This window comes from Eumetopias jubatus, unplaced genomic scaffold (assembly GCF_037043125.1).
Source record: "Eumetopias jubatus isolate StellerSeaLion01/CBP00866 unplaced genomic scaffold, mEumJub1_p1.0 scaffold_15, whole genome shotgun sequence".
Taxonomy (NCBI): Eukaryota; Metazoa; Chordata; class Mammalia; order Carnivora; family Otariidae; genus Eumetopias; species Eumetopias jubatus.
The window spans coordinates 61,352,320-61,375,346 of NW_028274821.1; the positions used below are offsets into that span (position 1 = coordinate 61,352,320).

Genomic DNA, 23,027 nt, shown 5'->3' on the forward strand with positions numbered 1-23,027 from the left:
GGCTGCCCAAGACCATCCTGGGTTACAACTCTTGTCCTGGTATAATCATTAATAGAATCCCTCTCTTCATTGTCAAAAATGTCCTGGTTTGGACAATAAGTTATATGGTCCTCCTCACCATATGCATCTTTCCAAACCATTAAACACCACCCAAAATTTAGTGGCTTAAAACAACAAGCATTTCTTGTTTCTCAGGATTCTGTGGGTTGTTTCCCACAGGGTGTTTCCCTTGGTCTGGGCTGGTCAGGCTGAGGCTAGATGGTCTAGATTGGCCTCACTCCCATGCCTGGAGCCTGGGCTGGGACAGCTGGGGCTTCTCTGGTGGGTAGGCAAAGCTCCCAGCACCAAGGGCGGACAAGGAGGGCACACAAGCCTTTCCAACACACGGTCTCGTTTGCTAACGTCTCATTGGCTAAAGCAAATCACGTGGCCCGGCCCAGCTCAGGGGTGGAGAGATAGACTGAGGGGAGCCCCTAAGGACATTGGCCGGTTTTTCAATCTGTGGCACTATCTGTAGTGACTTCAGAAGAGAATTCACTGTACTTTATTTAGACAGAACCCTATAGTTGGATATGAAGTTTGTTTATGATTTTTTGAGTGCTTATAAACACTACTATTAAGCATCTGTCTTAATGCGTAAACTTTGTATCCATTTATATTATTATCTCAGATTCGGTTCCTAGAAGGAGGCAAGTAGTCTTCCTTTGTCAAGTGATATGAACCATTTGTTTTTTTCCATTACGGAAATTCAGTTTTCTTTTCTTTTTTTCTTTTTCTTTTTTTAGAGAGAAAGAGAGCACATGCATGTAAGGCCGGGGAGTGGAGGGGGGGAGAGGAAGAGAGAGAATAGTAAGCCCACTCCAGGCCAGCTCCATCTCACCACCCTGAGACCATGACCTGAGGTGAAATCAAGAGTTAGAGACTTAACCGACTGAGCCACCCAGGTGTTCTCGGTATTATTTTCTAAGTAACAGGCTTGTTAATATTAATAGACCTTTTTTTTAAATTATTATGTTATGTTAATCACCATACATTACATCATTAGTTTTTGATGTAGTGTTCCATGATGCATTATTTGCATATAACACCCAGTGCTCCACGCAGAACGTGCCCTCTTTAATACCCATATCACCAGGCTAACCCATCCCCCCACCCCCCCTCCCCTCTAGAACCCTCAGTTTGTTTTTCAGAGTCCATCCTCTCTCATGGTTCATCTCCCCTCCAATTTTCCCCCTTCATTCTTCCCCTCCTGCTATCTTCTCCTTCTCCTTCTCCTTCTTCTTCTTCTTCTTTTTAACATATAAGGTATTGTTTCAGAGGTACAGATCTGTGATTCAACAGTCTTGCACAATTCACAGCACTCACCATAGCACATACCCTCCCCAATGTCTATCACCCAGCCACCCCGTCCCTTCCACCCCCCACCACTCCAGCAACCCTCAGTTTGTTTCCTGAGATTAAGAATTCCTCATATCAGTGAGGTCATATGATACATGTCTTTCTCTGATTGACTTATTTTGCTCAGCATAACACCCTCCAGTTCCATCCACGTCATTGCAAATGGCAAGATTTCATTCCTTTTGATGGCTGCATAATATTCCATTGTGTGTGTGTGTGTGTGTGTGTGTGTGTGTGTGTGTGTGTGTGTGTGTGTATACACCACATCTTCTTTATCCATTCATCTGTCGATGGACATCTTGGCTCTTTCCACAGTTTGGCTATTGTGGACATTGCTGCTATAAACATCGGGGTGCACGTACCCCTTTGGATCCCTACATTTGTATCTTTGGGTAATAGACCTCTTATGAGTTATATTTTTGGCACCAGGAAATCCCCAGCAAGTCAACCGTTTCTTTGATATTTACATAGATACTATACTCTGGGGCTATGTGCCTTAAAGATACTGCCTGTTCTGGTAAGTGAATATTTTATTCAAGCATGGCTTACTTGTCATATTTTCCTTCCCCAGTGACCTTCTGCCCCCCAATTACAGCAAAGCTCAGCTGACTGAATGGCAGTCTTCTCTCAACTCCCTAAATAAGCACCTTGGTAAGTGAGGTTTATGGGATGCCACTCAGGTCTCTTCAGTACCCTGTTCATGTAGTAGCCAGTCATTTATGTGAGTCTGTTATAAACTTAGGAGTGGGGCATGTCCCCCTGGAGGAGGGAGGGAATGCAGATGGAAGAGTGAGCTCTGAGGGTTCATATAGGATCTCCCCATACCTTGCCTGGTAGAGCCCTTTTCCTCCCTCCCACAGCTTCCTGGTCACTGCCCAGCTGGCAGCCATGCCAGCCACATACTCTGATCTCTGAACCTTGACCCCAGCAAGGAGCCAGAGGGATGGCTCTGATGAACTCCTGTGGGGACAGGTTGGGGGCCAGGTACTGGGCGTAGGAGATGCCAAGCAGGTGGTCTTATAGTCAGAGAGATGTGGGTTTGACCCCCAGCTCTGTGCTGTCCGAACTGTGTGGCCTTGGGGAAGGCATGACTTCTCTTGGCCTCAAACTGCTCCTCAATAAAATAGGGATCCTAAGAGGAATAATAAAGGAGGCTCAGTTGTTAAGTGTCTGCCTTTGGCTGATCCCAGGGTCCTGGGATCGAGCCCCACGGCGACTCTCTGCCCAGCGGGGAGCCTGCTTCTGCCCCTCCCCTGCTTATGCTCTTGTTCTCTCTCTCAAATAAATAATTTTTTTTAAAAGAGTAGTTGCAACAGAGACTTTATGGCTGGCAAAGCTGGCAATATCTACTGTCTAGCTTTTTATAGAAAATGTTTACCAAGCCTTGCTCTAGAAGATACAGGATATTTCCATCTCCTTTGAGGCTTACAGCAACCTGCTAAGGTCAGTAGTGTCATTGTCCCCCTGTGATAGAGAAGGACTCAGAGGCATAGAGAGGAGAGGTATCCTATACGCCCATGGTCACACAGCTAATGAAGTCACACCTGCACTTGACCTGGGTACTTTGGTTAAGAGTATCCATCATTGCTCCCAGGGCTCTCAGGTTTAAAACCACAAAGGTATTATAATTATAATACCAAGGGTAAGAGCTCCAAGACCCTAAATAATAGCAATAACTGCCATTTACCAGGCACCTCTTGGGGACGGGTGCGGGGCAGGGCCCTGGTACCCAGCAGGGTGATTGTTCCTTGGGTATTTCCCATCCAGGGCAAAAGTCAGGCCATGCAGGATGTTACAGCAAAGAGCAGACAGGTGACCAGCATGTTTCTGGGGACACAACTTGGTTAAGGGTCATATGAGACCTTGCCAAGGAAGTGTTCATCCAGTCAAGAACTGCAAGGCAAGAGTTAGCCAAACCCAGGGCTGACGGGAGCTTTTCTGGCAGGAAGAATAGCATGTGAGGAGGCTCAGGGGCAAGACAGAGCTGGGGCCTTTGGGGAAAGGAAAACATGGTGGGGGAGGCTGGAAGATGCCGGGGAGCCAGACTGTGCTGGCCGTGTGGCCATATGCAGGAGGCTGGGCTTTCTCCGGTGGGAGCGGGAACCCAGGGCAAAGTTCTGAGCAGGGAGTGAGGAGGTCAGAGTGGGAAGCGATCAGAGGGGTACAGGAGTGGAAGCCCAGATCACAGTGACTTCATGGGATGGGTGGGGATGTGCTGGCCTAGGAAGCCGCCCTGGGGCTGGAGAAACCAGCTTCAGAGCTGCTGCTCATCAGTTCCACCGCATTATCTTCCCCGCGCCCCCCCGCCCATGTCCTCCATCTACCCAGCTTCCATGCACCCTGCCTTCCTCCTCAGGCCTCACCCAGAAACGACTGTCGCAGAATCTTCGTGCTGTCTTTCAGTTTCTAGAACTGCCAGGGACATTAAACTTCAGCTGCTTGTCCTAGACACCAAGAGTCACACTGAGTTTATTAGAAAGTGGGAAACAGTAGACGGGGAGGAGAGAAAACCAATCGGCCAGCTTCTGAGTGTTCTGCTGGCCTGTTCACTTCTTAAGGAACTAAGCACAGACTGATCAGTAAACTCTCGTTAATTTGCACCCTTGTTATTGTTTTATGATTCGGTGCAACCATCTGGAATTCCATTAGTCTTGAAATGGAGTCAAGAATCAGGGTTAGAATAGATTCAGAACAGATAAAGGCAACTCCTCATTCAAGGCCCTTACCTTGGGGTGTTTGGGGACTTTGTGAGGAAGGAGATCCCAGCCCTTGCTTGGAATCAGGACCATGGATCTCACCTCAGTTATCTTCGCTAAAGAGAGAAGCTGCCTCCCTTGTGGACGGGAAACTCTTACTAATCTCTCTTCCTTCTGGAAGAGCAGCTGACATGTTTTCTTTCTGCCCACGGAGATACCTACCACATGGACTGCATGATGCGGATCCGCCTGCAGTACGAGAAGACGTGGCAGGAGTGCCTGGCCCATGTGCAGAAGTGCAAGGTGGGCACCCCTCCTGGCCCACCCCTGCCCCCCTCCAGCCTGGATCCCCCACTTTCCTTCCTCACTCCGCCCAGACCCCTCCTCCCCAGCTCTTCCCACCTGTCACTCAAGGTGGAGCCCAGCCTGACCTTCTCCAGGAAGACTTCCCTGACCCCAAGATGAAGTGATACACTCTCTGATCACGTCAGGCTTCAGCCTTGACTGTCTGTACCCCTTATAGCACTTGACATTATTGATCCAGGGCAGATCGGATCAGGGGGATTATTTCCAGGGCTTCGCTTTTGTAAGGTAGTGCGGCCACTGCTGTCACACCCAGCCCTTCTGTCCACCCCGCTGGCCCCTGTCAGACGGTGAGACCGTGGGTCCCTCACAAAGCACTTCAATGACAGTGCCTGCTTTTCTGGGGTACAAGGAGATATTTGATCAAAATGCCCTCTCCCTGCCTCCGGGCTCCAACAAGTTCCTGCTCCTCCTCCCCCTCATGAGTCTGTAGAGCTTTTGTTCTGCCACCGAGACTGTGAGGTGAGCAGAATTCACGGGGAGCAGAGTGCTTCACGGTGCCGTGCAGGGTCCAGTGCTGCGTCCCTGGGGGCTGCGCCACCTGCTTGCACAGGCTCACCTTGAATCCATGAGGTCCTGCAGGGTGGGTGTCACCAGCCCTGTCTGACGATGAGAAGACCAAGTTTGCAAAAGGCCCAGGGGCTGCCCGTTTGCCCTGTGGCCTTCGGGCCAGCCACGTGCCTCTCAGTCAGCTGTTTCAGGGTGTCAAGCCTCAGAACTAAAGCCTGGAGGGAGAGGTGGGAGGGAAACCTTTGCCCGAGGAGAGCCTTTCCAGCACCATGCCCCTGACAGTTTCCTCCCCTCATCCAGGGGGGCAGCCTAAGACCTCCCGAGAGCCAGGGGCCCTCAGTGCTGACCCTCGTGCCCATTCTCACTTCCCTTTGCCAGGCACAGCAGTGGAATAAGTTGAAGTCAGCACATGCCCCAAGAGCATCTTAGGCCTGACAGAGGAAGGGCGCTTGGTATTCCTATTTAGCAGCATTGGAAGTACACAACTATAGACACTTTTTATTTGTGGGAGATACTAGAGTTTGTGCATAAACCAAGGCTTTATTAATATGAAGAGCCTGCTTTCCAGTTGGCATAATAGGAATTCAGTTATAGGAAGTAGGAGCACCGTCTGACTTGCAGCCACACTGAGGCCATAGCATGGCTGATTATGTCTCTGGGGTCTGCAGGACGACAGTTCTGAGTTCAGATCCCAGCACCCCCACTTGCCAAATGTGTGGCCTCCAGCAAGTTCCTCCACTTCTCTGAGCCTTGGTTTCCTCATCTGTCAAATGGGGCTAATGAGAATGCCTTCAGGGGATTCAGTGAGACAGCAGGGATAGTACACAGTGCCTGGACTCAGTGGGCGGACCGAAAAGATGGACCATCTCCACCGCTGTGAGGGTTTCCCCTGAGGCTGGGTGAGAGGCAGACCTCAGGGAGGCAGGGCCGGGCCCCGAGGTGAAGCGCTCCCCGGTCCTAAGCCAGTCTCTGCCCTGTTCCCCTCCAGAAGCAGCTGCTGGACTGGAAAGCCTTCACCGAGGAGGAGGCTGAGAGCCTGGTGAGCCCGTACTTCTTCCAGATGGTGGGAGTGCTGCAGAGCGAGGTGGAGGAGAAGCTGGAGCTCTGGGATGTGCGTAGCTGGGGACCTGCGCAGCCGGGTGGGGGGCCACCTAGAGTGCCAGGCTATGAGAAGACTGGAGTCTGGGGGCCCCCAGCTTTCCTGTCACCAGTGAGTCCATTTCCCTGGTCCTGGCCGCCCCCCTGGGGCGGTTCTCCGCACTGAGTGCCCCGGGCTGCCCCGCAACCCCCCAGCTGCCCGCCAATGGCCATGCCTCCCTGGGGCTGGGGTAGCGGTGCTCCTCGGAGTCCTTGCTGAGCCTGTGCGTCCAAGGGCCGCAAGGAGCAATCAGCCCCTGCCCCAAGACGCTTAGAATCTGGAGCTGGGTGGAGAAACATTTTCTGCTAGGCGCCAGAGAGTAAATGTTGCATTCCTCTGTGGGCCGTCAGGTCTCTGTAGCGACTTCGCGCTCTGCTCTTGTCACACAAAAGCCACGGTGGGCAACGCCGGAACAAATGGGTGTGGCTGCACTTCAAGACAATTTTATTTGTGAACACTGAAATTTGTATTTCATATAATTCAGTACCTTCGTGGATTTTTTTTTTTTTTCAGCCGTTAAGACATGTAAAATCTCTGCTTAGCTCTCAGGCCACAAAAAAAGGTAGAGGGCCAAATTTAGTTCCTAGGCTAAGTTTGTTGACCCCTGGCCCCAATGAGAGCATAAAATACATCCATAAAATGGGGAGAGGTGAGGATTTAACAGCAGAGTGTGGTGTTTGGCTCAGATGCTAAGAATCAGGGAACTCCAAAGAAGGAGTTCTTTGGAACTGGTGTCTGGTGGCTCCTGCTTTCTTTGAGGCTCCACACTTCTCCTTCCTCCCACGAGTGACTTCAGTGGATATGGGACAGGTCTAGAGATGGGCCTTCGGGGTCAGCCAGACTGAGGGCGTAGCTTTGGGCAGACCAGAAGCTGTCCCAGAGGAGGGAGGGCCATGAGCCAAAGTGTGACCCAGGAAGATGACCCCGAGGGATGGTGCCCAGGCAGCGACGGCCAGTCCTTGGAGAGGTGGGCCCTCTACTGGCTGGTGAGGGAGCCCTGTGAGGGGGGGGCCTTCCCCTCACCCTGGGCCAGTTGGCCTTTAAAGCCCCTTCTCTGGGTTCTGCTGCTGCAGAAATCCTTTGAGGGCCTGGCAAAGCAGACAGAATGGCAGAGCTCGGATCTCTTCAGCTACTTCCAAGAGGCCGTGCAGCTGTGGGAGACACATCAGAGCCTGCTGTCGGTGCAGGATCTGGGGCTGGAGAAGAGGCTGGAGCAACAGCGGCACAGGCACAGCCCGGAGGAGCAGGTGCGGCCCCAGGGCCCCAAGGAGCCCCTGCAGGGACGGGAGAGAGGGCTACGCCCAGATGGTCAGTTGCTCTGCGGGGTGGCCTATAACCTCAGCCGGCATGCAGATTAAAAAAAAAAAAATCCCACCATATTTATGGTATCATAAATAAAAATTAATGACAAACTTATCTTAGACTGAAATGTAAAACCTCCAGCTATAAAACTTACACAGATGGAGAAATCAAGGCTCACCTTGGTCATGGGGTGGATGGGAGTGGAAGAAATATGCCTGTCAGGTCTGGGCTAGTGATGGGTGCTTGGACCCAAATGTGTCTGTAAGAGAGTGTGCATGAGAGACAGACAGACTAGGTGGGGGGGAGGGGCGGTGCAGAGCATCTACTTATGGCAGTCAAGCCGTGCCCACAGGAAATGAGCTGGGCCCCCACCCCACCTGCCTTCACACAGTCTAGGGAGTGGAGGGGCACACCCAGCATGTGATTTTAAATACAACTGGTGTCAAGGAGAGCAAAGGACAGGCGCCTTGGGCAGGTGTAGCTGGGGCCTGCCCAGGTGGGGTGGGTATAAGGGACATGTCCCTGAGGAGTCCCATCTGAGCTGGGTCTCCAGGGATGTAAAGTAGACAGAGAAGAACATTATCAACAGAGAGAAGAGCCCAGGGCATTGAGGGTAAGTGTGGCGGCACATTTGGTGCCCCTTTTTGTAGGAAAAAGTCCTGCGTTTGCTCTGAGGTACCTGCCCCTCCGTTCTGGTGGTGGGGTCTCTGCATGTCACTCACAGGCACTCTGCGAGTTTTGAGTTTGGTAACTCACATCGGCTTCCTCCTATTTTGGGTGTGGCTGCCAGGCCCAGGAGGCCCACCTTGATAAGCTCTTGGACCAGCTGAGGCAGCAAAGCCACGAGGAAACACTGAAGATTCACCTGGAAAAGGCCAAAGATTTCCTGAAGAATATGAAATACAGGTAGGCAGACCAGATCCCAAAAGACAGAAGGGAATGGCCTGAAATTCATATTCAAGATCAGAGGTTGCCTGCTTAGGAGCCCAAGGTGTGCTCAGCAAGCTCAAGATTAAAATGTCTCCTGTAGCTTTGGAGAATTCCTAGTGATCCTTTGCAGCTCTGCTCTCAGCCAACACAGAAGCTTCCAGAAGAACTTTGATCTAAAAAGTTTATGGAGGGAGATTTCAAGGCCTTGTAGTTTATTTTATTTTTGGGGGAGGAGAGGAGGTACCTCTATCTTTTTTTTTTTTAATTGACTTAAAAAATTTTTTTATTGTTATGTTAATCACCACATATTACATCATTAGTTTTTGATGTAGTGTTCCATGATTCATTGTTTGTGTATAACACCCGGTGCTCCATGCAGAACATGCCCTCTTTAATACCCATCACCAGGCTAACCCATCCCCCCATGCCCCTCCCCTCTAGAACCCTCAGTTTGTTTTTCAGAGTCCATCCTCTCTCATGGTTTGTCTCCCCCTCCGATTTCCCGCCCTTCATTCTTCCCCTCCTGCTATCTTTTTTTTTTTCCTTAACATATATTGCATTATTTGTTTCAGAGGTACAGATCTGTGATTCAACAGTCTTGCACAATTCACAGCACTCACCATTGCACATACCTTCCCCAAGGGCCTTGTAGTTTAAAGGTCAAGAGCATGGGCCCTCCCACTACCTTTTCAGATTTTAAAACACAGGTGCTCTTTGTTAAAGAAAAAAAAGTTAACCAATCCAAACATGTAGAAACTTCCCCCTCACTCCTGTCCACCTCTTCCTTTTCATGGGCATGTACCTTTATTTATGTGGATATAAACACATATACAGTGTTTTTTAAATAAAGGTTGGATCATACAATGCAATGCAAGTAGATCTCTAACTGCAGATAGATGTCCGTTTTCTAATGACCATGCAGAATTCATCAATATGGGTGCTTCATAATGGTCTAACCATCTCCCAGTTGATGAGCTTTTTAAGATTGGTTCCAATTCCTCAATGTTAAAAACAGTACTCTGTGAACTGTCTTGTATCTTTGTGCCTTTGTACAACTAATTCCATAGGGACCATTCATAGAAATGAAATTGTGCTGCCAAATGATTGCAATACTTAGCTTCAGTACTTAGTTTCAGAAGTGCATCTTGAGGCAAATAAGTCACCCCCTACCCGCCCCACCCAGGCTTGTCTCCTTACCTGGGAAACAGATAAAGGTCTGATCCCTGGGGCATTGGAGTGTTTGGTGGGATGATGTAGGTAAAGTTCAAGGACAGGGTTAAGACTGTGGACAGGAAATGGGAACCCATGTTCCAACAGAGAACTCTCCTGGTGTATGTTTTCCAAATATTCTACAAAGAGTGTGTATTCCTTGTAGGATCCGAAAAAGAGCAAAACAAACCAAGGATTGCCAGAGTGAAAGGAAACACAGACAGTGGCTCTGTGTGGAGAGAACTGTGGCCCCCAGCCCATCTCCCAGCGGCCTGGGGCAGGGCTCTTGGTCGGGGTCTCCCACACTCGGTGGAGTGGCCCCCCCCTTAGACAGTGGTCTCGCCTACCCACCCCCCCCAGGTATGAGTGCTTCCACAAGCTCCTGACAAAGGAGGTGATGGAGTACCCCGTGATCATACTGAAAGAACTGAACTCCTACAGCTCCACCCTCAGCCGACACTTCTACGTTCGTGAGATCTTTGAACAGGTATGGAAAGCAGTGCAAACACCCAGCCACTCCCCGGGAAGCAAAGGGGAAAAGATACCTTCTAGCTCTGATCTGCCTTCACTTCATAAGCCTTCACGAACCCCTGCTGAGTTAGACTCTGTCAGAACAGCAAGGGGTAAGAAGCTGAAGGCGTTTCTAAAAGAGACCATCTCCTTCTTAGATTAAAAGAGGTTGAAGGGCTCCGAATTCAGGCCTCAGGCTTGTATGGAATTAGGATGAAAAGACTCTTTTCTAGGACTCTGAGTTCCGTTCATCCTCCCCACCACTGCCACATAACCCTCCTAAAATACCGCTCAGACCTGCCTTCTCTCTGGCTCAGAAGTAGCCGCCCCTCCCCACCCCCCACTGCCCCGCCAACCCTGCCGCCCCTGCCAAATCCAACTCACAGTCCTAGATGACCACAGCGGCCCCCACGTCTGGTTCCCACCTTGCCCCTGGCCTTCCTCAGCCTGCTCCTCTGCTGGCAGCCTTCTGTCTCCACACCTCCCAGAGCCTGCCACCCTTCCACTACCAGGGACAAGTGTCCCAGCCACTCACGTTCCTCACCGCCTGTCCACTCTCCTCTCTCTGGGTGTGCTTGTATGTTGGTTTACCGGCAAAGACAGGAGTGCCGAACATCCAGAGTAGGTGTTTCCTGAAGGACAGGTTGTCTCACTAATTTTGATTCAGCTTCACTTAAGCTTCACACAGTGTCTTGCACGTGGTTCAGACACAGTGAATGCTCCCTGGGTAAATGCACGACTACCTGGAATGTCCTGGTCTGACCCTCCTAGAGTTTGTCTCTTTCCCACACAGCCAGCCAGGGTCCTGCGTGGCCAGACCTGACACTGCTTGCAGTTATCACTGAACCTCGCTGAGGCTTTCTCATGTATATGGGGGTCCCCAGCTCCTCAGAGAATCCCCCCAGAGAGGAGGGATCTCTGTTTCATTTTTGGTAATTTTTCCTCTGGCACCTAAGTTGAGGTGGCGCTCAAGCTATAGGAGGGGGAGCTCACCATCTGCACTTTGAGATCAGTCTGGTTACCTGGGTTCAAGTTGAGGTGCTATTATGATCTCCATGGCACAAGGGAGGACATTGAGCCCCATAGGGCTTAAGGAGCTTGGCCAAGGTCGCACAGCTTGAAAGGAGCTGGGATTCAAATCCAGACCTGCAAACTCTACAGCCCACACTGTTATCCATGGCACAGTATATTCATGACTACATCTAGAGTCTGTGAAACAGGGAATTTATAGGGTTAATGAAGGGGCTCCCAGGCACTATGTTCACATTCAGCACTGGAGCAGCAGATTTCTGCCCCTTTGTCTGCATCCTTCAATTTATACTTTCTTGCTCTTTGCCCTGGATCACTACAAAAATGTGAGGATGAGAGTTTATTTACTCATGCCTATTATGTGATAGAAAGATTTGCTAGCCTGCTTGGGATTAAGGAAAACTGATTCCCTGGTTTGGGAACACTCTGATTACCCCAGGAAAATAAGTAGTCAAGGCCCATATCAGATGTTGAAGGGGAGGGGTGGGTGCTTCTACTTAAATGTGAAGAGATGCCCTTAGACGTGGTACTCTGGAGAAAGGCGGTGCAGCTCACTCAGTGCCCTGTGGTTTTTCTTTGTAGACCTTGGATGGGGAAGTCATTTTCAAATTCAGGGAACCAGGTAACTATTATAATTCAAGTCTAATCCTCTCTGACTTCACTCTTGTATATTTGTGGGTTGGATGGGCCCAATCCAGGCTACCTTGGTAACCTGTTTTTCCTTGTGCCTTGGGGTTGGTCATCAACAGAAGCACACGAAAAGCACTTCCAGGAGAGTATGAGGAAATGGAGAAGCAAGCAGAGGGCTAAAGTGGAAATGAGCACAAGTGAGGAAGGTGAAAGTAGCGGGACAAGTCCCTCCAGGCCGGCAGAAGAGGCAGAAGAAGATGACCACGAATCTGAGTCTTCCTTAACCGAGGAGACGGCAGTGAGCCAGCAGGAGCAGTCTGTACTGAGTGACGAGATGGATGAGTCCGGTGAGGAATCTGTTCAGGAATCAGAAAAAATGCAGGTTGAGAGAGACAGCTCCTTAAAATCATCCCTGAACCGGGAAAATGTGATGGTTCAAGAAGAGGAGATGGAGGAGGAGAAAAAGGCGGAGGAGGAGGAAGAGAAGGCAAAGGTGGAGGAGAGTGAGGAGAAAGAGAAGAGGAAGAAGAAGAAGAAGGAGGAGGAGGAGGAGGAGGAGGAGGAGGAGGAGGAGGAAGCGGAGGAGCACGAAGAGGAAGAGAAGCAAGGGGAGGAGGAGGAACATGAGAGTTTATTTATGGATGAGGTAGGCCAGCAATGGATCCATTCTTGGGTATGGGGAGAGCGTGCTAGGCTCACTCTGCGTATCCCTAATACAAGCTGGGGTGCCCAGTGGTGCAGTATCCATTGGGATTTACAAATGTATGCACGTCTTTTATTTTGTCAACAGGAATCCAATTCTTATCTCACAACAATGCTTTTTAAAATTCACTTTTTTCTCCTAACATCTTATACTGCAACTTACTCTGAAGTCACCCCTTAACTGTATGGCTTTCCTTGTCCTTCCCTGGTCATCTCTTTCCCAGCTCTTCTTTCCTGTATAGACCAACCTAGTCTCTCCATTCCCTCTCTCTTCCCATGCTCTTGTGTAGCAGAAAAGACCCATATCCAAGTTGGCAGACAGAGCTCTCCTTGGAGTGCAGGGAATTTACTCTCATATTAATAAATTTGTCCTCAAAACACATTCCAACTCATAGACCAGTAACTTGAATTCCGTAATCATGAAATTGCAAGACTCTCTTCCTACATTGCTCTAGAAGAATTGGCTCAGGAGACTTGTCTTTGAGCAGGGATCCCAAATTCAAATGCCCACAGCGATGTAATAGAAAAGAGGTCTGGAGACCAAGTGTAAAATAGTGACAGGTGGTGAAGATGATTGTCTTAGTCTGTTGGGGCTGCTATAACAGAATACCATAGACTGGGTAGCTTATAAACAATAGAAATTTATTTCTCACTGTTCTGGAGGCTGGGAAGCCCAAGATCAGGGTGCTGGCAGATTTGGTGTGTGGTGAGGTCCCACTTCCTGGTTCATAGACAGCCATATTCTCACTGTGTCTTCATATGGTGGAAAGAGCCAACTCTTTTATAAGGGCACTAACGCCATTCATGAGGGCTCTTCCCTCCTGACCTAATCACCTCCTAAAAGCCCACCTCCAAATAGCAACACACTGGGGATATGAATTTTGGAGAGCACCTACCATTTAGTCTAAGGCACCTGTGCAGTCATTACTCAGCTCCAGCCAATAATGCCATGTGGGAATGGAGACTCAGAATTGCCAGATTTTCTGATTTTTAAGAGAAATCCAAAATCCAAATTCTTTGTAGAATTTCCCGATTTTGAAAGCACTATGTTGGGCAAAAAATAATTACAGGCAAGATTCAGCCCACAGGTTTACAACCTTGATATCAAGGATCCTGTGGTTGGATCCCCAGGTCTGTCTGATGATGTCAAGTCTAAAGTCTCTTCTTCTGCATAGGCTGAAGCCCAGGAAGAGAGTCTGGGGGAGATCTCCGACGAGGACATGGAGTCCTTCACAACCTCCAGTGGACACACTTATTTTGTCTTCCTAACCCTGGAACAACAAGAAAAGAGTTGCAAGAAGCCCCATTCCAACCTTTCTACCATTCTCATCAATGACATTTCCAGTGCCAACTTCCTAGAACAAGTGATCATTCCATCCAGACTAGTTTTACAAATTAAGAAACAGTGAGTAGAAACCCCTTTTATTCTCATTCTCCTGTCCTAAGTTTATTAACAAGGTGAGGTATTATAACAAAAGATTGGACTAGTTTCGGCTGGAAAAAGAAAATGTGTAGGCAACTGAGGGTTGAGATGAGAAACAATAAACAAAAATAGTAAATTTCCAGGAATTATTTGTAGTCACAAATATCTTCTGTGAGAGTAACCCCCTCCGCCTGTCCCAGGATGCCTTGCTGGCCTGGACCTTGTACGTAAGAAATAGTGTTTTCCCTGCAAGATTTTAGAACCCCTGGCACATGTGGAATCTTGCAGTTTCCCTTTCTTCTTTCCTTCCTTCCTTTTTTTTTTTTAAATTATGTAGCTATAGACCCTAGGTATGAGTTTATATCAGCATAGTGTTTGGCTCTGGTTATATGACACATTAATTGCCAAAAATTGGAAAATGGAAAAAAGTACAACGAAGAATATAAAAATGACCCATAATTCTACCACTGAGAATTTATCTCCCCTAACTCCCAAGTTTCTGGGCCTCTGTGTTTGAATTTGGACCCAGTGTGGAAATTTACAATTGGCTTTAGGATAGCATTTCCACTGCACTCCTGACATTACAATGTCATAGCCAGGACTAACCAGCTAGAGATCACCTGATTAGTCTACCTCCTATGTGCAGACAGGCACAGGGAGTAGAAGGAGTTAAGTCAGGCTTTTGGACTCTTCTCTTTGACCTCAGCATCATCTTACCTTGAAAATGTCTCTTGACTTGAAACTCATCCTTTCTCCTTCCCCTGTCACAGGCCATTGTCTGTCTTCTCCTTAAAGAAGAAAAGCAAGGACCGCCACAAGAGCTAATATTTATTGAGATTTAATGCTCTCAATAACTATGAAAGAGGTACTATAATTAGCCTATGTTACAAAGAAACTGAAGCTCAGGGAGTTACTAATTTGGATAAGGTCTCTGAGCTAGGAAGTAGTTGGATCTAGGATATGAATCTAGACCATGTGATTCCAGAGTCTTGAACCAAACACTATGCCATCTGGCCTTGGAATTAACCAGAATAAGTTCTGTGTTAAACTAATTGGATTTGCATGTTGAAGCATACAATACTGAAAAGTACAGAAATCATGAATGAATGAATCATCCAAAGGGAACACATCTGGTAACCAGTACCCCTCCCCCAAATAGAACATGACCAACTCTCCAGGAGCCCCTTCGTGTATTCATCTCCAGGCACCGCCCTCTCTTCCTTAAGGATAGCAAATATTCTAACTTCTTTTGCTTGTTTTTGAACTTTATTTAAATGGAATCATAGAAAATGTAGTCTTTTATGTTGGAATTCTTTCATTATGTTTGTGAGATTCGTATGTATTTTTGAATGTGGTTTCAGCTCATTTTTATTTCTGTATGGTATTCCATTATAAAAATACATAACCCATTTTCTTTATCGATTCTACTACTGAGGCACATTTGGGTTGTTTTTTATTCGGGAATGGAACAATGCCACCCTGAACATTCTTCTTCTTCTTTTTTTTAAGTTCAATCGGCCAACGTATAATATGTCATTAGTTTCTGATGTAGTGTTCAGTGATTCATAAGTTGTGTGTTACACCCAGTGCTCATCACATCATGTGCCCTTCTTAATACCCATCACTTGGTTACCCCATTCCCCCAACCCCCTTCCCTTCTGCAACCCTCAGTTGTTAACTGGAGTCCAGAGTCTCCCGTGGTTTGTTTCCCTCACTGATTTCTTCCCATTCAGTTTTCCCTCCCTTCCCCTATAGTCCTCTGTGCTATTTCTTATGTTCCACATGTGAGTGAAACCATATGATAATTGTCTTTCTCTGCTTGACTTATTTCACTTAGCATAATACGCTCCAGTTCCATCCATGTCAATGCAAATGATAGGTATCCATCCTTTCTGTTGGCTGAGTAATATTCCATTGTATATATGAACCACATCTTCTTTATCCATTCATCAGATGAAGCACATGTTGGCTCCTTCCAGTTTGGCTATTGTGAATATTGCTGCTATGAACATTGGGATGCATGTGCCCCTTCTTTTCACTACATCTGTATCTTTGGGGTAAATACCCAGTAGTGCAATTGCTGGGTCATAGGGTAGCTCTATTTTTAATGTCTTGAGGAACCTCTATACTGTTTTCCAGAGTGGCTGTACCAGTTTGCATGCCCACCAACAGTGCAAGAGGGTTCCCTTTTCTCCACATCCTCGCCAACATTTGTTGTTCCCTGTCTTGTTAATTTTAGCCATTCTTACTGGTGTAAGGTGGTATTTCATTGTGGTTTTGATTTGTATTTCCCTGGTGGCTAGTAATGAGTATTTTTTCATGCGTCTGTTAGCCATTTTTATGTTGTCTTTGGAGAACTTGTCTGTTCATATCTTCTGCCCATTTCTTGACTGGTTTATTTGTTTTTTGGGTGTTGAATTTGATGAGTTCTTTATAGATCTTGGATACCAGCCCTTTATCTGATATGTCATTTGCAAATATCTTCTCCCATTCCATGGGTTAAATATTCTTGTACAAGTCTTTTGGTGAACATATGTCTCCATTTCTGTTAGATATATAACTGAGAGTGGAATTGTTGGGACTTAGGGTTATATGTATCTCCCTCTTGAGAAGATACAACCAAAAGATACTACCAAAGAGTTTTCAAAAGTGATTTTGTTTTAACAGTTTCCAACAGTGTGTGAGAGTTCCATTTGTTCCACATCTTCATCAGCACTTGGTATGGCCAACAGTTTTGTTTTAGCCATTCCAGTGTACGTGTAGTGGTCTTTCATTGTGATTTTAATTTGCATTTTCCTGAAGAGTAATGATGTGTACCTTTTCATATACTTGTTGACCATTTGGTTATCTTTTCTGAAATGCCTAGTCAAATCTTTTGCTCATTTTTTCCTGGTGGATTGTCAGTCTTTTTTCTTATTAATTTATGTGAGTAAGTTACCTATCCTAGATATGAGGTTGTTGTTAGGTAAATACGTGGCAAATGTTTATCCCTCTCTGTGCTTGCCTTTTTTTTTTTTTTTAACTCACCTGAAGGCATCTTCTGATGAAAAGAAATTCTTATTTGTAATAAGGTCCTATTCATCAACATTTTTTCATTAGGGTTAGGGTGCTTTCTGTCTTATCTAAGAAATCTTTGCTTGCCCTAAGGTCATGAAAGTATCCTCCTATGGTATTTGCTACAAATGTTATTGTTTTAAATTTCCACATATAGATGTAAAATCCACCTGGAATTAATTTTGTTTATGTGTGAGATAGGAGTCAGATTCATTTCTTTCTAAATGGATAACCACTTGACCCCAGAAGACTCTCCTCTCCCCACCGCTCTGCCGCACTTCCTTTCTGTTTCTCTGTGTCTCTATCCTTGCATTACTACCTCACCCTGCCTGATTACTGTAGCTTTATAGTAAATCTTAATAACTGGTAGTGTAACTTCTCCAACTTCAGCCTTCTCCTTAACTATCCTTGGCCATTTGCATTTCTGCATAAACTTGAGATCAGCTTATCAGTTTCTGGAAGAAGACATCTGCTGAGCTTTTTATTTTTATTTATTTTTTTAAAAATGATTTACTCATTTATTTTAGACAGTGTGTGTGCACGCAAGGTGGGGAGGGGCAGAGGGAGAGAATTTTCAAGTAGACTCCCCACTGAGCTTGGAGCCCGACGTGGGGTTTGATCTCATGACCCATGAGGTCATGATCTGAGCCAAAACCAAGAGTCAGATTCTACCAATTGAGCCACCCAGGTGTCCTGATTGCATTGAATCTATAGATAAATTTTATTGAATTGAATCTATCAATAAATTTGGGGGAAAACCAACACTTTCACAATACATAGCCATCTTAACAATACATAAATTTTGATAAGGAAGAAGTGATGAGTTGGGAAAACTATTTGCAGCTCACATCACAATCAAGTGACCTTATGTTCCCAATATATAAGGAGTGCCCATATAAAGAAATTGATAAGAAAAACAGCATCTACACAATGGAGAAATGGGCAAAAGATATTAATGGATTGTATGTAGAAAAAGAAATTAAATAGTCTTAAACACATGCCAGTATGCTCAGTTTCAGTCAAACCATGATGAAATTGATAAATTCAAAAGCTTGGCAATCTGCTCTGAGGCTGTGGAGAAATGGGAACTGTTATTGCAGATGGCAGTTCCGGTTGCCTTGCCATGAAAGGAGATAAGTCATATCTTCAAGATCCACACATGTATTCTAGCCTTTGATTCAACAATTCCAGTTCAGGAAATGTATCCTATAGAAATTTTACACTTGACGTTGCAGGCTTTTTTGAAGAACAAATGGTTGGAAACCATCCAGTGTCCTCCAGCAGGAGTCTGGTTAAATTCATGGTGGTCCATCCAGACAAAGGAATATAATATAGTTGGGAAATAAAATAAGGAAGAAGTGAAAGGGGGAAGAACTTTCTGTATCGATATGGAAAGCTCTCTCCCTGGTCACTGCCGCTGGCAGAGCTGACCCTCATTGGTCTCTCCCTCAGACTTCGAGCTGGCTTTTTTGACCACCTAGAGAAGTGGTTTGACCAATGTGTCCTCAAAACCCGGGTCATGGTGACCACCAAGATTGATGAGCTGGATTCAGAATTGGAGCTGCGTCAGCATCTGCATGAGCCAAGAGCCAAGCGCATTGAAAAGGACATCCATAATGTCAGGGCAGGTACAGACCCCGCTTGAGAAGGCCGCCCTGCCCCACACAGCTGGAGTCTGTGCCACCGAGGTTCTACATTCATTAGGTGCCCCTGTGTGAGGGTTCCACCCCTCAGGCTGGCAGACAAGGCAGTACTCAGAACCCACATTTGAAATTAAAAAAAAATTTTTTTTAAACAGGACTTTAGATACTAGAATGAAGAGTATTGTCCTGTTTTAGCTGTGTGAATGCCAGATCTGCTCACACACCTATCAGATACATACCTGCATAGCAGGTGTTCTAGAGGCAAGCTTGTAGTTCAGGAATCAGAGCTATTAGGATCAGCCTCTCTGGCTGTGTGACTCTGGACATGTTACCTGACCTCTCTGATCCCTCCCTTACTTGCAGAAGGGGATATTGTTGGTGGTAATTAACTCTCCCTGAAAGGGTACAGTGGGAATCATGAACAAGTGGTACCCATTAATTTAAGCTTACAATTTATAACTTAAAAAGAGGTGCCATTTCTCTCTTAGGCAGAGGGCTCCATTAGAAGGTGGCGTACTTTTACTTGGATCCTCGATGACCCTGTTGAGTTTTCAGTTGGGTCACACTTCAAACATTTTTATAGACCTTTTGAGCTCCCCGAGTGACCCCACATGGTCCCAACCAAACTCCCCCTGCCTGGAACAGTGACGGAATTATGGAATCAGACAGCCTGGCCTGGAGTCCCTGTGCTTGCGGCCTGGGGAACCCTGCTTGGGTTTGGAACCTCATTGTGTTCATCTGGAAAATGTGTGCATTAAATGTAAATATAAATTGAGATGCTCTATGAAGGCTGATTTCCTGCCCCTTCCCTGGCTCCCCGCCCCAGTGCACGATGGGGAGATTGAGGTCAGAGAAACAAGGTCCCAGAGTCCCTGCACTCATTTTGGCAGAGCTGGGATGACTGCACTTTCACCTACAGGCAGTAGGAAGATGGGGCTATCTGCCAGCTCTAAAGGCCTCTGATGGAGCCCTTGAAGCCAAATCCTCATTCCGTTTACTCCACCCTAGAAGCCCCCCCCCCCCCCCCCCCCCCCCCCGCTCACAGCCTGGACAGCCTCCTCTCCATAGAGACCCTGGGGCAGTCTCTCAGATTGGCCTCTCTCAGATCTGCACCCATTCCCAAGCCAGGCCCTGGTGAGGGTGGCTGTCACATCCAGGAGAGGATCCCAGAGGGTCTCAGCTCCCCCTCGTCCTTTTTCAGCTGAGCTCTTGCTTCATCAAGAGCGGCTGGACAGCCACTGTGCTGGGGTGACCGAGACGCTAAGGAAGCAGAGGCTGATGTTCTGCCAGTTCCAAGAAGAGCAAAACATAAAGAGCAAAAACTTCCGCCGCAAGATTTACGACATGGAGCACATCTTCTTGAATGCCACAAAGAGCCAGAGGTGAGGTGCCTGGAATCCCAGACAAGAGATGCCAGCCTTTGGCTGCTCTATCCTGGTGGACACGAGTCAGTTTTCCAGGCCCCACAGCAACCTTCTCTTTTCAGCTCACCTCTTCACACAAGTCAGAGTCTAACTGTGTGAACTGTCTGGTGGGGGGCTGGGGGCTGGGGGCTGGGTGAGCAGCCAGGGAGAGAAAAAAGGTCACACATGGTCAGGATGCAGGGATGCTACCAACCTGCCCTGAAATGTCCATGCGGGGTAAGCCCACTTCCATCAAGGGGAATCAGGAAGAGCTTCCTGCAGGAACCCCCCCCCGCCCCCCGGCCTGGGCTGGAGGAAGATAAAGAGGAGACAGAATTTTCCCCTTAGGAAGCAGCACTGGCCCAGCTTGAGGTGAGGATGTGCTCACGTCAGAGTGAGCGCTTCCAAGGAGGCCATTCAGGGATTTGAGATGGAGGCTCTTACGTGCTCATGGAGTCCTCATTCAGGTAACAGGTGAGGAGCCCTCACAGGCGTCTGGTACACAAGAGGCTGCTGGTTAGGGTGGACTTAAAGGTAAAGAGGAAACTTGCAGGGTGCTCCTTCAGGGGAGCACCAGCCCCAGGAGCCACATTGCTGGGAGTTAGAGAAAGACAGATCACTGCAGGGAGGCTGAAGATCCAGTGGGACCTGGGGATTCCTTTAGTAATTTGATGGCGAGGGCTAGAGAGAGGAGAGGGATGTCCTCTGCTACAGCACATGGAGAGTTCCACACTGTCCTGCACACACTGGCATTTTGAATTTCCTTTTAGCCTCTTTTTCTACCCAGAGGAACATGGCTGTGGTTCTGTGACCCCACAGCTGGGCACAGCAGTGGAGCTCAAGCAGCCCCCAGGCTGCCCTTCCATACCCGGGTCACCACCCTGCCCTCCTGTGTCCCACAGGCTGGTTAGTCTCAGCAGCACGCTGCACCGGGAGCTGCTTAGCTATGTTGATGTCATCCAGGTGTCCCTGCGCAGCTTCCGCCAGTACTTGGAGGAGAGCCTGGGCAAGCTTCGCTTAACCAACATTGAGTTCATCAAGCACTGCAGGTGGGAGCCCACATCCAGGGCCTCTGTGGGCACTGGGCTTTCTCTCTCGAGAAGTGGTCTTGTTTTCCTTACTTTTTTATTGTGACAAAATATATGACATAAAACTCTGCATTTTAACCATTTTTCAGGTGGACAGTTAGTTCAGTAGCATTAAGTACATTCACATTGTTGTGCAACCATCACCACTATCCATCTCCAAAATTTTTCATCTTCATAAACTGAAACTCTGAATGCATTAAATACTAACTCCCACTCTCCTCCCCCCGCCCCTGACAGTTGTAATTCCATTTTTTGTATCTGTGAATTTGACTACCATAGGTGCTTTATATAAGTGAAATCATACAGTGTTTGTCCTTTTGTGTGTCTGGCTTATTTCACTTAACATAGTATCTTCAAGAGTCATCATTTGGCATATGTCAGAATGTCATTCCTCCTTAAGGCTGGGTACTACTCCATTGTGTGTAAACACCACATATTGTTTCTCTGTTCCTCCCTTGAAGGACATTTGGGTTATTTCACTGCTTCCATCTTTGAATCACCTGTATTCATTTTTCTGTGATCTTATAGTTTCTAAAGCTTTGTCAACCACAGGTTTTGGAATGAGTGGGAAGTTTCAGGTCTGATCAGTGGTTTGTATTTCTCTCAAACTATTTTCAGATTGTTTTCTGAGGGAGGCAACTTTTCTTCTGAAGAAATTGACTTACTGTGTCATCGACTGGAGAAGGAAGCTTCCCGAATAGAGTTTGTTGAAAGTTTAATCATGATCAACATGGAGAAGATGGAGAGTGAATACCTGGACCAGGTCAGGGAGTCCTGCCCCTGACCTCCAGCCAGGCTCCCAGGTCACCCTTGCTCATTGCCTGATGGGTCTGCCAAGCCCCCTTTTCCAAAAAATTGAGCCTGTCCCCCTCTGCTTCCAAAGTCTGTAAGTTCCAAATTAAACCCCCCTCCTTTACTTTTTATATATCTTTACAGGCCAATGATGTCATCAACAAGTTTGAAAGCAAATTCCATAACCTGTCTGTGGACCTTATTTTCATAGAGAAAATCCAGCGGTTGCTGACAAATCTGCAAGTGAACATCAAGTGTGAGGTGGGACAGATTCATTCCTCACCTGCATGCTAGACACTGTCCCAAGTGCTGGGGATACGACTGTGGGCTCTGCCCCATGGGACTTGAACTCCAGCCAGGGAGACAGATATTAACATAATAGCCTCTAGGATTCATTGTGTTATTATGCACCATATATCCTGCTAACTGACTTATTTTGATCAGCTGTGTTAGTCCTCCCAAGAACTGTATGAAGCAAGTATTGTTTTTTCCCCTGTTTTAGAGAAAAGAAACTGAGGCAGAGAGTAATTAAGTGACTTAGACAAGAGCACAGAACTCTTGAATGTGAAACCAAAATGTGAACTGAAGTCAATGATCTTAAATAAATAACCTAACTGTATACCTCAAGGAACTAGGAAAAAAAATTACCCAAAGTTAGCAGAATGAAGGAAATCACAAAAATCAGATCAGAAATAAATGAAATAGAGATCAGAAAACAATAGAAAGGATCAGTAAAACTAGAGATGGTTTTCAACGATAAACAAAATCAACTAACCTTTAGCTAGACTAAGAAAAAAGAGACAAGACTCGAATAAAATCAGAAATGAAAGAGAAGACAGTGCAACCGATACTGCGGAAATACAAGAATCTTAGGACTACTATGACTAATTATATGCCAACAAATTGGATAACCTAGAAGAAATGGAAGAAGTTCTAGAAACAAAGCTACCAAGACTGAATCATGAACAAATGGGAAATCTGAAGAGACCAATAATGAATAAGGAGATTGAATCAGTAATCAAAAACCTCCCAAAAAAGAAAACTCAGGACCTTATGATTTCATGGGTGAATTCTACCAAACATTTAAAGAAAATTTAGCACCAATTCTTCTCAAACTCTTCCAAAAAAATAGTATAGGAGGGAATACTCCCAAATTCATTTTACAAAGTCAGCATCACCCTGATACCAAAGACAGATAAGAACACTA

The 23,027-nt window shown here is 46.8% G+C and overlaps 1 protein-coding gene across 4 annotated transcripts in view; it reads left to right on the forward strand.

The window, feature by feature from the left end:
• Window positions 1–23,027, forward strand: part of CCDC180 (coiled-coil domain containing 180) — a 62,092-nt gene that overhangs the window by 13,395 nt on the left and 25,670 nt on the right. For 2 of the 4 annotated variants that reach the window (XM_088019246.1, XM_088019244.1), the window contains exons 10-23: window positions 1,970–2,049; window positions 4,309–4,397; window positions 5,956–6,078; window positions 7,179–7,352; window positions 8,198–8,313; window positions 9,907–10,033; window positions 11,668–11,707; window positions 11,835–12,361; window positions 13,593–13,822; window positions 18,347–18,522; window positions 19,739–19,919; window positions 20,843–20,989; window positions 21,647–21,791; window positions 21,965–22,081. In XM_088019246.1, the coding sequence (XP_087875372.1) occupies window positions 1,970–2,049; window positions 4,309–4,397; window positions 5,956–6,078; window positions 7,179–7,352; window positions 8,198–8,313; window positions 9,907–10,033; window positions 11,668–11,707; window positions 11,835–12,361; window positions 13,593–13,822; window positions 18,347–18,522; window positions 19,739–19,919; window positions 20,843–20,989; window positions 21,647–21,791; window positions 21,965–22,081 (2,272 nt within the window). The remainder of the gene's footprint in view (window positions 1–1,969; window positions 2,050–4,308; window positions 4,398–5,955; window positions 6,079–7,178; window positions 7,353–8,197; window positions 8,314–9,906; window positions 10,034–11,667; window positions 11,708–11,834; window positions 12,362–13,592; window positions 13,823–18,346; window positions 18,523–19,738; window positions 19,920–20,842; window positions 20,990–21,646; window positions 21,792–21,964; window positions 22,082–23,027) is intronic. The other 2 variants (XM_088019248.1, XM_088019247.1) reach the window with 2 other exon arrangements.